Source organism: Theropithecus gelada, chromosome 19 (assembly GCF_003255815.1).
Source record: "Theropithecus gelada isolate Dixy chromosome 19, Tgel_1.0, whole genome shotgun sequence".
Taxonomy (NCBI): domain Eukaryota; kingdom Metazoa; phylum Chordata; class Mammalia; order Primates; family Cercopithecidae; genus Theropithecus; species Theropithecus gelada.
This window is the reverse complement of record NC_037687.1, coordinates 26,041,499-26,056,115: the sequence shown is the minus strand read 5'-3', so window position 1 is coordinate 26,056,115 and position 14,617 is coordinate 26,041,499. Positions and strand designations below refer to the sequence as shown.

General features: G+C 53.4%; 2 protein-coding genes across 2 annotated transcripts in view; one reads left to right on the top strand and one right to left on the bottom strand.

The window, feature by feature from the left end:
* The window catches only part of NUCB1 (nucleobindin 1), a 25,665-nt gene extending 17,070 nt beyond the window's left edge, over window positions 1–8,595 (bottom strand). Inside the window, exons 1-4 of the mRNA XM_025365871.1 lie at window positions 8,274–8,595; window positions 7,720–7,865; window positions 3,332–3,439; window positions 1,825–1,995 (exon numbers count right to left, since the gene is read on the bottom strand). Of these exons, the coding sequence (XP_025221656.1) occupies window positions 1,825–1,995; window positions 3,332–3,439; window positions 7,720–7,854 (414 nt within the window). The 5' untranslated portion in view covers window positions 7,855–7,865; window positions 8,274–8,595. The remainder of the gene's footprint in view (window positions 1–1,824; window positions 1,996–3,331; window positions 3,440–7,719; window positions 7,866–8,273) is intronic.
* A 1,563-nt stretch (window positions 8,596–10,158) lies between these two features.
* Window positions 10,159–14,617, top strand: part of PLEKHA4 (pleckstrin homology domain containing A4) — a 64,001-nt gene continuing 59,542 nt past the window's right edge. Inside the window, exons 1-6 of the mRNA XM_025365870.1 lie at window positions 10,159–10,303; window positions 11,018–11,050; window positions 11,491–11,542; window positions 12,309–12,435; window positions 13,372–13,509; window positions 13,713–13,877. Coding sequence (XP_025221655.1) covers window positions 11,019–11,050; window positions 11,491–11,542; window positions 12,309–12,435; window positions 13,372–13,509; window positions 13,713–13,877 — 514 coding nt within the window. The 5' untranslated portion in view covers window positions 10,159–10,303; window position 11,018. The remainder of the gene's footprint in view (window positions 10,304–11,017; window positions 11,051–11,490; window positions 11,543–12,308; window positions 12,436–13,371; window positions 13,510–13,712; window positions 13,878–14,617) is intronic.

Genomic DNA, 14,617 nt, shown 5'->3' with positions numbered 1-14,617 from the left:
AAAAAAAAAAAAAAAAGAAAGAAACAAAGAAATTGACTAAGCAAGGAAAAACAGTGTGACCTGACAAACTTCTCCATTTTATTGCTGTACTTATGCAAGAGTATGTTCTTAGGAGAATCACACTGAAATGTGTAGGGTGACAAGATGGTGACTGCGGTAAAGTCCCACATGTGAATGACAAAGCAAATGGAGCAAATGTTAACTAGAGAAGCCGGGTCAAGGGTGTTCGGCTGTTTTCTGTACTACTCTTACAACTTTTCTAAAAGTTTGAAGTTCTTTCAACTTTTTTTTTTTTTTTTTTTGAGATGGGATCTTGTTCTGCCGCCCAGGCAGGAGTACAGTGGCACAGTCATGGTTCACTATAGCCCTGACGTCCCAGGCTCAATGATCCTTCCACCTCAGCCTCCTAAGGAGGTGGGACCACAGGCATGCGCCACCATGCCCAGCTCATTTTAAAATATTTTTTATAGACATAGGGGTCTTGCTACGTTGCCCAACCTGGTTTTGAATTTCCGGGCTCAAGTGATTCTCCCGCCTCATAAAGTGTTGGAATTGCAGGTGTGAGCCACTGCACCCGGCCTCTACCAGAATTTTAAATGACAATGATATTTTTTTTTTTTTTTTTTTTTTTTTTTTGAGACGGAGTCTGGCTCTGTCGCCCGGGCTGGAGTGCAGTGGCCGGATCTCAGCTCACTGCAAGCTCCGCCCCCCGGGTTTTACGCCATTCTCCTGCCTCAGCCTCCCGAGTAGCTGGGACTACAGGCGCCCGCCGCCTCGCCCGGCTAGTTTTTTGTATTTTTTAGTAGAGACGGGGTTTCACCGTGTTCGCCAGGATGGTCTCGATCTCCTGACCTCGTGATCCGCCCGTCTCGGCCTCCCAAAGTGCTGGGATTACAGGCTGNGTTGCCCAACCTGGTTTTGAATTTCCGGGCTCAAGTGATTCTCCCGCCTCATAAAGTGTTGGAATTGCAGGTGTGAGCCACTGCACCCGGCCTCTACCAGAATTTTAAATGACAATGATTTTTTTTTTTTTTTTTTTTGAGTCAGAGTCTCACTCTGTTGCCCAGGCTGGAGTGCCATGGCGTGATCTCGGCTCACCGCAACCTCCACCTCCTGGGTTCAAGTGATTCTCCTGCCTCAGCCTCCTGAGCAGCTGGGATTACAGGCATGTGCCACCACGCCCAGCTAATTTAGTACTTTTAGTAGAGACGGGGTTTCACCATGTTGGCCAGGGTAGTCTTGAACTCCTGACCTCAGGTGACCTGCCTGCTTCAGCCTCTCAAAGTGCTGGGATTACAGGTGTGGGCTACTGTGCCCAGCCCATGATAAAGATTTTTTTTTTTTTTTTTTTTTAGAGACAGAGTCTCGCGCTGTGTCACCCAGGCTGGAGTGCAAGTGGCGCGATCTCGGCTCACTGCAAGCTCCGCCTCTCAGGTTCACGCCATTCTCCTGCCTCAGCCTCCGAGTAGCTGGGACTACAGGCGCCCGCCACCACGCCCGGCTAGTTTTTTGTATTTTTAGTAGAGACGGGGTTTCACCATGTTAGCCAGGATGGTCTCGATCTCCTGACCTCGTGATCCACCCGCCTCGGCCTCCCAAAGTGCTGGGATTACAGGCTTGAGCCACCGCGCCCGGCCGATAAAGATTTTTAAAACCAACAAATGGAAACAGAATATAAACAAACAACATTGTAATGTTTGTATTAAATCATGCTAGGAGGAACACTGGGGCAATCTCCCACTCACATTTCACAGAGGGGAGGGAAGCCTCACCTGCTTAGCACACAACCACCTGGAGGCTGGGAGCAAGGCCACCCTTCCCCACCCCTCCCTGCCTGTCCCTCCCGCCCTGCCCCTGCTCACTGGGATCCTGCTCGGCGTCCATCTTGGCCTTGAGCAGCATCCGCAGCCGCGATACCTCCTGTCGCTTGAGCTCATCCAGCTTGGTGCGGACATGGTGGCTGACGAAGTCCAGCTCTCGGCTCAGCTTCCCGCTCTGACGGGAGAGGAGACCCTGGTCAGCCTGGGGGCCTGGGAGGGGGCATGCTGGGCGGCCTCGGCCTGCTCTCTGTCTTCTCTTGCAGCTTCTTACAAGCTTTCTCATGCCCCAGTCTTATACCGCCTCTTCCCTGCTTATAGTCCCCCAGCTCCTCAGAGTCTTCAGGAAGGACAGCTCCCAGCCCGTCAGCCTGGCATTCAAGGCCCTGCCTACCTCTGCTGCCCCATCTCCCGTCATTCATCAAGTCACACGTTTAGGGCCAGGTGCGGTGGGTCACACCTGTAATCCCAGCACTTTAGGAGGCTGAGGTGGGAGGATCGCATGAGCCCAGGAGTTCAAGAGCAGCCCGGGCAACATGGCAAGTCCCTGTCTCTAGAAACAATAAAAAATTAGCTGGGCATGGTGGTGAGACCCAGGCCCACAAGGACAGAGCCTGCTACCAGGGTTCAGTGTCCTACTCAGTGAAATGGGGACAATGACAGTGCTCCTAGAGGCCTGACATGGGAGTTCATGGTGACGTGAGGGACACCAGCACCTCCCTTATTTTGAATTCTTCCTCTGTAGAAGGCACCATAGGAGCATTCTGTTAGTGCAACCCTGTCACAGCACTTGCTAAGGAGTGTCACCACGCTCTTCCATACCCTTTACACATCTTTCTTTGGAAAATCCAAAGCCCAGAATCCTTCCCTTGGAAAATCCAAACCCGAACCCTGCTTTTTCCAGATGGGGAAACTGAGGCACGGTGCGGGGAGGCCCCATAGCTGGTAAGTGGTGGAGCTGCAACTGAAAGCCTGCCCCGCGGGACCCTGCACTAACCTCGTATTCTGTGCTCCCCAAAGCTCTTCCCAGCTTGTGACCCCAAGAAGCAACTTCTCCCTGAGCCTCATTTTGGTGATTTCAAATACAGGCAGAGCTGGAGCCATGTGGCCCCTTTGAAGAAACCAGTATGGCCAGGCACGGTGGCTCACGCCTGTAATCCCAACACTTTGGGAGGCCGAGATGGGCGGATCACAAGGTCAGGAGTTCGAGACCAGCCTGGCCAACATGGTGAAACTCCATCTCTACTAAAAATACAAAAATCAGTCAGGCATGGTGGCGTGCGCCTGTAATCCCAGCTACTTGGGAGGTTGAGACAGGAGAATCCCTTGAACCCAGGAGACGGAGGTGCAATGAGCTGAGATCGTACCATTGCACTCCAGCCTGGGTATCAGAGCAAGACTCTATCTCAAAAAAAAACAGAAAAAGAAAAAGAAAAAAAGAAACCAGTCCTCTCCTGAACTCTGTCCCACCCCGCACGTACCCCTCCCACAGCCCCCACTGCCCCCAGCCGCACCTTGATGTCCTCCGCATTGGCAGCTTGCAGCTTCTCTCGGAAATGCCCATCTGTCTCCAGCACATCAATGACCTCCTGGAGGTACCGGTGGTAGTACAGGCCTGTGTCCTGAGGCAACGAGGACAGACATAGCAGCCCCTGCTCCCACCCCCACCTCCACCATCACTCCTGTTACTGTTATGGCCACTCCCTAGGGCAGCTGACGAGGGACTCGTCAGTTTTTACCTTTTCCCATATATGTAGCAAAGATGAAATGAAAATCACATCAGTGAACACCCAGCCCAATACTGCCCAGAGTGGGTGCTCAGAGTGGACATGACTTGTTGGGAAGCTGTGAATCATACCTTTATCCATCTATCCAACCATCCATTCATCCATGCATCCACTCCCCTTTCCATACATCCCACCCACCCATCCATCCATACATCCCACCCACCCATCTATCCACCCATCATCCATCCATCCATCCACCCACCCATACATCCATCCATACATCCATCCACCCATCCATCCATACATCCCACCCACCCATCCATTCACCCATCATCTGTTCATCCATCCATCCATCCATCAATCCACCCACCCACCCACCCATCCATCCACCCACCCACCCACCCATCTGACCATCTATCCACCCATTCATCCACCCACCCATCCATCCACCCATCCATCTACCCACCCACCCATCCATCCATCCAACCAACCATCTGTCCACCCATCCATCCACCCATCCAACCATCCATCCATCCATCCATCCATCCATCCATCCATCCATCCATCCATCCACTCATCCACCCAACCACCCACCCACCCATCCATCCACCCGCCCATGCATCCATCCATCCGTGCATCCATCCGTCCATCCATCCACCCATCCATCCACCCGTGCATCCATCCACTCATCCATCCATCCACCCGCCCATTCATCCAACCATCCATGCATCCATCCATCCACTCATCCACCCACCCATCCATCCACCCGCCCATCCATCTACCTGCCTATCCATCCACTTCCCCGGCCATGTATGCATCCACTCATTCAACGAACATTCACCAGGCCCCTATCATATGCCGCACTGTGAACAACACAGACGAAAGTCCCAGGCCTTCTGATCCCACCCTTGTCATACATAGCTGGGTGTCACTTTACTCTCCCTGGGCCTTCTCTGCTCTTCCTATTTAAAAAATAGGTAGTATATCCTCTGCCTCCCAGATCTGTAGTGAAAAGCAAATAAGATAAATTAGAAAAATAAATAAATAAAATCACAAAAGAGGCCGGGCGCGGTGGCTCAAGCCTGTAATCCCAGCACTTTGGGAGGCCGAGACGGGCGGATCACGAGGTCAGGAGATCAAGACCATCCTGGCCAACATGGTGAAACCCCGTCTCTACTAAAAAATACAAAAGGCCGGGCGCGGTGGCTCAAGCCTGTAATCCCAGCACTATGGGCGCGCGAGGCGGGCGCAGGAGAATGGCGTGAACCCGGGAGGCAGAGCTTGCAGTGAGCTGAGATCTGGCCACTGCACTCCAGCCCAGGCGACAGAGCGAGACTCCGTCTCAAAAAAAAAAAAAAAAAAAAAAATCACAAAAGAGAGAAGGCCAGGCGTGGTGGCTCAAGTCTGTAATCCCAGTGCTTTGGGAGGCTGAGGCAGGAGGATTGCTTGAGCCCAGGAGTCTGAGGCTGCAGTGCATTATAATCATATCATCTCACTCCAGCCTAGGTGACAGAGCAAGACCCTGTGTCCCAAACAAACAAAAAAAAATTAAAATTAAAAAAAAGAGAGAATTGGCCAGGCATGGTGGCTCATGCCACCATGATTCTAGCACTTTGAGAGGCCAAGGCGGGTGGATTGCTTGAGCTCAAGAGTTCGGGACCAGCCTGGGCAACATAGGGAGACTCCCGTCTCTATAAAAAGAAAAAAATCAGCTGGGCATGGTGGCACACGCCAGTAGTCCCAGCTACTTGGGAGGCTGAGGCAGAAGGATCACTTGAGTCCAGGAGTTCAAGGCTGCAGTGAGCTATAATCCTGCCACTGCACTCCAGCCTGGGCACCAGCACAAGACCCTATTTTTTATATATATATATATACATTCATTACCTCTTTATCAAGTCTCACAAGGTCCCACATGATCCACATAATCCCCCTCTCCCCTCCTCCTCACTCGCCCTGCTCCAGCCACAGCAGCCTCCTTGACATCCTCAACTTGCTCTGCTTTCTCCTACCAAGTGGACTTTGCTCATGCTGTTCCCTCTGCCTGGAATGCTCTTCCCTTCACTTCCTCTCTTCCTTGCTCTTTACTTAACATATCTCTCCAGTTCAGAACTCAGTGGCTCACACCTATGATCCCAGCACTTTGGGAGGCCGTGGTGGGCAGATCACTTGAGGTCAGGAGTTAGAGACTAGCCTGGGCAGTATAATGAACCCTGTCTCTACCAAAAATACAAAAATATTAGCTAGGCGTGGTGGCACATGCCTGAAGTCCCAGCTACTCCAGAGGCTGAGGCAGAAGGATCGCTTGAGCCCTGGAGACGGAGGTTGCAGTGATTGTACCACTGCGCTCCAGCTTTGGTGACACAGCAAAAATCCATCTCAAAAAAAAAAAAAAAGAAAAAGAAAATGAAAAAATGAGGTGGCTCATGCCTGTAATCCCAGCACTTTGGGAGGCCAAGGCAGGTGGATCACGAGGTCAGGAGATCGAGACCATCCTGACCAACATGGTGAAATCCCATTTCTACTAAAAATACAAAAATTAGCTGTGCATGGTGGTGCACGCCTGTAGTCCCAGCTACTCGGGAGGCTGAGGCAGGAGAATCACTTGAACCTGGGAGGCAGAGGTTGCAGTGAGCCAAGATTGCACCACTGCACTCCAGCCTGGCGACAGAGCAAGAAAGAAAGAAAGAGCTCAACTCACGCCTCCCTTCCTCCCTGTCACCCCTGGTGTTCACCCTCACAGAGCCCTGCCCTTCGTCTTCCATCTCCCAGTGAGCAGGGATAGTCCACAGGCACAGGGCACACATGTGGCTGTGCCCTAACAACTACCACTGTGCCTGCCTCATGGAAGGTGCTCAGGAAACATGTGGAATGGAAGAAAGGAAATGGGACTCAACAAAGCCTTCCTGGGTCTGCAAGGATTTCACAGAATAGAGGCCTAACTTGCAGCATGGGGACCAGAAACACCCAATGATCCATTCCAGGGGATAATGACCAGCCCATTCTTTGTTTTTTTGAGACAGAGTCTCAGAAAACAGAGTCTCAGAGTCTCAGTTCTGTCGCCAAGGCTAGAGTGCAGTGGCGTGATCTCGGCTCACTGCAGCCTCCACCGCCTTGGTTCCAGCAGTTCTCGTGCCTCAGCCTCCCAGAATAGCTGGGATTATAGGCATGAGTCACCACGCCCAGCTAATTTTTGTATGTTTGGTAGAGATGGGGTTTTGCCATGTTGGCTAGGCTGATCTCGAACTCCTGATCTCAAGTGATCTGCCTGCCTCAGCCTCCCAAAATGCTGGGATTACAGGCATGAGCCACCGCGGCTAGCCTGTCTAGCCTTTTTTTTGAGACAGAGTCTCGCTCTGTCACCTAGGCTGGAGTGCAGTGGCCTGATCTCGGCTCACTGCAAGCTCTGCCTCCTGGGTTCACGCCATTCTCCTGCCTCAGCCTCCCGAGTAGCTGGGACTACAGGTGCCTGCCACCATGCCCGGCTAATTTTTTGTATTTTTAGTAGAGACGGGGTTTCACCGTGTTAGCCAGGATGGTCTCGATCTCCTGACCTCGTGATCCACCGGCCTCCCAAAGTGCTGGGATTACAGGCTTGAACCACTGTGCCCAGCCTGACCAGCCTATTCTTATAGGAAGCTATAGGAAGATTCCGACCACAAGACACGCACTAGTCTTCAGGATCTCCAAAGTTCCAAATCCCTTAGGACCAAAGCTTTTATTGGGTTTGATAAACACATGTTGGAATTAATAAACAAGCAGTGCACCCACCCTTTTGTAATTTAAACTACAACTCCCAAGAGCACCATGAAGTCAGACTACCCCCAGCTAGCCAACATCAACTGCTACTGGGAACTAGCAACATGGTGCTACTGGGAAATGTAGTTTTGTTTGTTTGTTTGTTTGTTTGTTTTCAGATTCCTTCTTGGGTAGAGAGAATCTTAAAAAAACAGAGGTTTATTTGGGGCGTGAAGCACATTTTCCACACCTCAGAGTCAGGGACTTCCAGTTTTTCACCAAGTCAAACCCCTGCTGCTGGGAGGAATGGCGGGCAAAAGACAAGCTACAACCGTAGGGCCAGTTAAGTCACTGGAACATCCACCCTATGGGCACGGGGTCTGCAGGAATTGTAGTACCACTGCAAACACCTGGCTGGACAGCAGGGCTGGGCCACTTACGGGACTCTCAGTCGCAGGGGCCTCCTCCTTGTCGGGCGCCCCTCGCTCCAGGGGGACAGCCAGCACAGCGCGAAGCAGGACCACCAGCAGCAACGGTAACAGAAGGAGGGTTCCTCGGGGCCCAGAGGGAGGCATGGCGGTGTGGTCTGTGGGGGACGGAGGGCTGGATAATGCATAATGTCTGTCCCAAGCCTCTTCCTCCCCTGGAACCAGGAGTTCGGGCCTCCAGTGCCGCCCCTACTTCCAAGACTCAGGACACAAGCATTTCGTTACCCAGGCCCCAGGATTCCAGGCCTCCAGCCTTCCCTTCCTCCGACACAGGAGTCCGGGCCCTCAGACCCAGGAGTCCTGGCTCCCAACACGCTCCTCCCTCACACTCGGGAATCCGGGATCTCCTCCTCCCCCAGACCCTAGAGTTCAGGGTGCCAGCCTCCTCTTTTCCCAGGACCTAAAGTACTGGCACCCAGTGCATCCCCCTCCGGGACCCAGTTTTCCAGCCCTGTGGCCCCCATCCCTCCCTAGGACCCAAGAGTCTTGGAACCCTGGCCTCTCACCTCTCCTTCACCGCAGAGGGCGTTTTCCAGGGCTGGCAAGGACCTCCGGTGCGTTCTTGGTGATTTCCCCCCTAGGCCACGCCCACTTTCCACAGAGGCCCCGCCCCAAAGAGGCCTGATTGGTCCACGCTGGCCCCGTACCTTTCATCCACGTCTAGCGGCCCCGCCCCTTGCCGAAGTCGCTCGCATTTTCGTGAAAACCTCGCTTCTGTCTCGGAATACCAGCCTCTTAACGCCACATTTCCCGCCTATGCCAAAAGAAAGAGAAAGCTTTCAAAGACAACTACAACTCCCTGCCGGCCGGGGGAAAAATAACTTCCGCGGGCATCGTGGCCCCTTCGCCTTATGGGAGCTGTAGTTTTGCCCATTTATTTTCGCCCCACGAAGTGCCTGCAATTTACAGCACGGTAGAAATTGCATAGCCTTCCTTACGAGTTTCTTTCTTCTTATTTTTTGAGACAGGGTTTGCTCTGTCACCCAGTCTGGAGTGCAGTGGCGCAATCACTTCTCACTGCAGCCTCTACCTCCCAGGCCCAAGCAATCCTCCTGCGTCAGCCTCCCAAGTAGTTGGGACTACAGGCCCGGTTAATATATATTTTTTTAATTTTTAATAAAAATATTTAAATATTTAATTCTTTTTCAGCCTTTTTTTTTTTTTTTTTTTTTTAACATTCTGTCTTTCACACTTCTCACAGTCAGGCCAGGCTTGGGGGCTCATGCCTGTAATCCCAGCACTTTGGGAGGCCGAGGCGGGCAGATCACCTGAGGTCAAAGGCTTGAGACCAGCCTGACCAATGTGGAGAAGCCCCGTCTCCACTAACAATACAAAAATTAGCCAGGCGTGGTGGCGCATGCCTGTAATCCCAGCTATTCAGGAGGCTGAGGCAGGACAATCGCTTGAACCCGAGAGGCGGAGGTTGCAGTGAGCCGAGATCGCGCCACTGCACTCTAGCCTGGGCGACAGAGTGAGACTCCGTCTCAAAAAAGAAAAGAAAAAAAGAGACGATGTCTCTGTACTGCTGGTCTGGATCTGGATCTCCTGGGCTCAAGCAATCTTCCCGCCCCGTCTCCGCCTCCCTAAGTGCTGGGATTACAGGCGTGAGCCACTGCTCCCTGGCTCTTGTAAGTTTCTTGTTTTTTTTTTTTTTTGAGACAGAGTCTCGCTCTGCCGCCCGGGCTGGAGTGCAGTGGCCGGGTCTCAGCTCACTGCAAGCTCCACCTCCCCGGTTTACGCCATTCTCCTGCCTCAGCCTCCCAAGTAGCTGGGACTACAGGCGCCCGCCACCTCGCCCGGCTATTTTTTTTTTTTTTTTTTTTTGAGACGGAGTCTTGCTCTGTCACCCAGGCTGGAGTGCTGTGGCCGGGTCTCAGCTCACTGCAAGCTCCGCCTCCCGGGTTCCCGCCATTCTCCTGCCTCAGCCTCCCGAGTAGCTGGGACTACAGGCGCCCGCCACCTCGCCCGGCTAGTTTTTTGTATGTGTTTAGTAGAGACAGGGTTTCACCGTGTTAGCCAGGATGGTCTCGATCTCCTGACCTCGTGATCCGCCCGTCTCGGCCTCCCAAAGTGCTGGGATTACAGGCTTGAGCCACCGCGCCCGGCCAAGGCTATTTTTTTTTTTGTATTTTTTAGTAGAGACGGGGTTTCACTGTGTTAGCCAGGATGGTCTCGATCTTCTGACCTCGTGATCCGCCCGTCTCGGCCTCCCAAAGTGCTGGGATTACAGGCTTGAGCCACCGCGCCCGGCCTGTAAGTTTCTTGTAAGCGAGATGTGTACAGTGAGGCCGCGAAGTCTCTGGTCTCTTTAAGGAACACCCACACGTCATTCGTGTTCAGAACCCCCGGAGCAGCGTTGCCTGGCTGCATCAGTGACCGAGCTCATTACTTTGTTGGAAGTGGAAAGTAGAAGGTCAGAAGGGAGTGGACCAGGTCAGGTCCCAGGGGAAATCCTCCCTCCCTCTGAACCGTCTTTCTTCTCCCTTTTTCGCAGATATCCCGAGATTAGGTCCCCAGCTTCCAAACGGAGGAGCAGGTATGTTTAGAGATTGGCCAGAGAGGCAAGGTACCGAGGCATCAATGTGAGCAGCCTCTGCAGGCACCTGATGGGGAGAAGGAGTCTCCCGGATCCCAAGCAGGTGGGCGGTGGAGTTCTAGGCCACTGGGGGCTGGGTGTTTGAGGTACACAGTCCTGAGTGCTGATGCCTGGGTGCTGGAGAATTAGATATTTTGGGGAGAGAGAAGCGGACTTGCGGACACCTGTGGGAAGCTGGAAACAGGCTACTGGATCCCGACAGGAGTGGGTGCTGGGATTCCGGCTGCCTGGGTCCAGGAGCGAATTTAAAGGTAAGGATCAGGCTGGGCACAGTAGCTCATGCCTGTAATCCCAGCACTTTGGCAGGCCAAGGTGGGCGGATCATCTGAGGTCAGGAGTCCGACACCAGCTTGACCAACATAGTGAAACCCGGTCTCTACTAAAATTAAAAAAAAAATTAGGCATAATAGCGCACACCTGTAGTCCCAGCTACTCGGGAGGCTGAGGCAGGAGAATCGCTTGAACCCAGGAGGTGGAGGTTGCAGTGGCCGAGGTGGTGCCACTGCACTGTAGCCTGGGTGACAGAGTGAGGCTCGGCTGTCTCAAAATAAATAAATAAATAAATAAAGCAAGCAAGCTAAGGATTAGGTTTTGGTGGGCAGGATCCATTGGGATGTTGGTTCGGATCCTGACTCCTCATTCTTGCTTCTGCAGAATGTCTCAGGATGATGACACATTGAGAAGAGAGTGAGTAGGGGAACAGATGGGTAGGGGTGGAGGTGGAAGGGGCTGGGGACCCCATGCACTCAGCTCTGGCCTCATAACCATGTTTGCAGGTTCAGCACCATCGGCCTTGCAGGAAGGGGCTGGGGACCTGGACTCCTGTGTCCTAAAGGGAGGGGGCTAGGGTGCAGACTTCTGGGTCTGAAAGAGAAGGGGTTGGGGCCCCCAGACTCCTGAGTCCTGAGACAGGAAGAACCTGGGATCTCTGGGTCCTGGCTTCTGAGGGTCAGTGCCAGGACAAAGGGCCCCATAACTGGTAGAACAGGCTCAGGTTCTGCACCTTTTGTGACCTCACAGGTGCCCAGAACCCAAGTTGGGATAGGGGCAGGATGGGGGAGAGGGAGGGGCTCTTGGGCAACCGAGGTTCCCTGCAAACTGTCACTATGAGCCTGCGTCTCTCTCAGCATCCTGGAGCATGAGCTTGCTGCTATGAGGCTGCAGAAGCTGGAACAGCAGGTATTGTGCCCAGGAATCTCGCCACTCCAACTCTTCCGCCTTCTGTGCCTCCCCAGGGGCCTCTCCACCAGGTCTTGCTCTAGGACTCCCCGCCTGTGTTGGCTGTCTCTCATCCTTGAGTTTTCCCATTGAGAAATGAGAAAATAGGAATTTGGGCCTGGGCGCAGCAGCTCACGATTGTAATCACAGCACTTTGTGATGCTGAGGTGGGCAGATCACTTGAGGTCAGGAGTTCAAGACCAGCCTGGCCAACATGGTGAAACCCATCTCTACTAAAACAAAAAAAGTAGCCGGGTGTGGTGGCAGGTGCCTGTAATCCCAGCTACTCGGTAGGCTGAGGCAGGAGAATTGTTTAAACCCAGGAGGCGGAGGCTGCAGTGAGTGGAGATCGTGGTACTGTACTCCAGCCTGGGCGATAGAGCTAGACTCTGTCTCAAAAAGAAAAAAAAAAAAGAAAAAGAAAAGAAAATAGGAATTGGGGGTCCTAAATAAGCAAAAAACCCTTGTGATGAATTTCTAAGGAACAAGGCTTCTAGAAGGCAGGACTCCTGGGTCCTGGGGGAGGAGAGGACAGGGTGTCAGGACTCTTGGATCTGAGTTCAAGGGTGGAGTGAGGGAGGAGCAGCTGAAGCACTGAGGGCCTGGACATCTGGGCCCCAGTGGAGAAAGGGGTTCACAAACTCTCGAGCCCTTGCCCCGGCCCCATCTCGCTTCTGTCTTCACATCTGGTTCCTGCCCCCGACACCCACCTCTCCCATTTCCCCAGCGGCGGCTGTTTGAAAAGAAGCAGCGACAGAAGCGCCAGGAGCTCTTCATGGTTCAGGCCAATCCTGACGCTTCCCTGTGGCTTTGGCGCTCGTGTCTGCGGGAGGAGCGCCTTTTAGGTGACAGAGGTGACCAAAGGCCCCTGGGGCTCCTCCTGGGGGCGTTCGCCTGGAGGGGAGGGGCCTGTGGGAGTCCGTGGGCGGAGCCTAGTGGAAGAAGGGGTGGAGCCTTAGGATGCGGACTTGAAGGTGGATGGGGGCTGGCCTTGGCCCAGGAGAGCTTTAGAACAGCGCCCAGGGTAGAGGCTTATCGGGGACCCCCGCGGCAGGACCTGTGAGGGAGGGGTTCGGGGCGGGGCTACAGAGCGCAGGGGCGGTGCGTGGTACAACTGGCAAGGGAAAGGGGTAAGAGAATGTGATGATTGGGCTTGGCAGAGCTCGGGGGTGGATCCTGGGAAAGCCGGGACCCCCACCCCAACCCCGGGATTGCGGAGACGGGGTCTAGGGGTCGGGGCGTGGCGTGGTCTCATTATTAGAGCCTGGCGCGAGATTGTTTACGTGCGGAGCCCGCAACAATCCAGCGGCAGGGCTGTGCTTGTTTGAGCCTTAGGATGCAGTTTGGGACCTGGGTGAGTCTCAAGGTTTGGGTAGTTCCGCGAAACGGGGGTGATTTTTTTTTTTTCTTTTTTGAGACGGAGTTTAGCTCTTGTTGCCAAGGCTGGAGTGCAATGGCGCAATCTCGGCTCACCGTAACCTCCGCCTCCCGGGTTCAAGCGATTCTCCTGCCTCAGCCTCCCTAGTAGCTGGGACTACAAGCATGCGCCACCGTGCCCGGCTAATTTTGTAGTTTTAGTGGAGAAGGTGTTTCTCCATGTTGGTCAGGCTGGTCTGGGACTCCCGACCTCAGGTGATCCGCCTGCCTCGGCCTCCCAAAGAGCTGGGATTACAGACGTGAGTCACGGCACCCGGCGGGGGTGATATTTGGGAGCCCAGTGACGGGGTGTTGTTTGGTTGAGGACCGGAATTTGTAGACCCTTTTCATGGGCTCGCTGCACCTTCTCCCAGGCCTTAGGAACCCTTTCCTCCGGAAGAAAGTGTCAGAGGCACATCTGCCCTCTGGCATCCACAGTGCCCTGGGCACCGTGAGCTGTGGTGGAGACGGCAGGGGCGAGCACGGCCTCCTGACACCCCGGACAGAAGCAGGTATTTGCGAGTCCTCGGACCTCCTAGACCCCAGAACTCCGCCCCTACTGGAACTCAGGAGTCTGGGGCCTCAATCCATCTGTCCAAAATACTCAGGAGCTCAGGACTGCACCCACTCCTTCCTCACACCAAGGAGTTCAGGTCTTGAGCCGCCTCGTCCTGCAGCATCCAGAAATCCAACTCTCCCCTCCTTCCTTACTCAGTGTTCAGGAATCTCGGTCTTCAGTCCCCTTTCTCATCCTGGCTCCCAGACAATTCCGATCCAGAATTGGAGGAAGTCTCCGTGGAGAATGGTTCGGTCTCTCCCCCACCTTTTAAACAGTCTCCGAGAATCCGACGCAAGGGTTGGCAAGCCCGCCAACGACCTGGTAATTTAGGGGACATTGGGATGAAACCTGGGATCCCCTGGTTCATGCAGCAAATCTTCCCCTTTCTTAGGTAGCAGCTTCATTGAGGTATAATTCACATACCATACAAGTCACCCATTTAAAGTTTACAATTCCATGGTTTCCAGTATATGGTTGCCCCTCGGTATCTGCAGGGGGTGTGTTCCCGGAACCCCAAAGATACCAAGATCCGCAGATGCTCGAGTCCCTTGCATAAAATGGTGTAAAATTTGCATATAAACTATGAACATCTCTCCATATACTGTAAGTCATCTCTAGATAACTTATAATACCTAATACAGTATAAATGCAATGTAAATTGTTGTTGTTGTTGTTGGGAGGGAGTCTCACTCTGTTGCCCAGGCTGGAGTACAATGGTACAATTTCGTCTCACTGCAAGCTCCACCTCCCGGGTTCAAGCGATTCTCCTGCCTCAGCCTCCTGCGTAGCTGGGACTATAGGTGTGCACCACCAAGCCTGGCTAATTGTTGTATTTTTAGTAAAGACGGGGTTTCACCATGTTGGCCAGACTGGTCTTAAACTCCTGACCTTGTGATCCGCCCACTTCAGCCTCCCAAAGTGCTGGGATTATAGGCATAAGCCATCATGCCTGGCCCGTAAATAGCTGTTATACTTTATTTTTAAAAATTTTGGGCCGGGCGCGGTGGCTCACGCCTGTAATCCCAGCACTTTGGGAGGCCGAGGCGGGTGGATCACAAGGT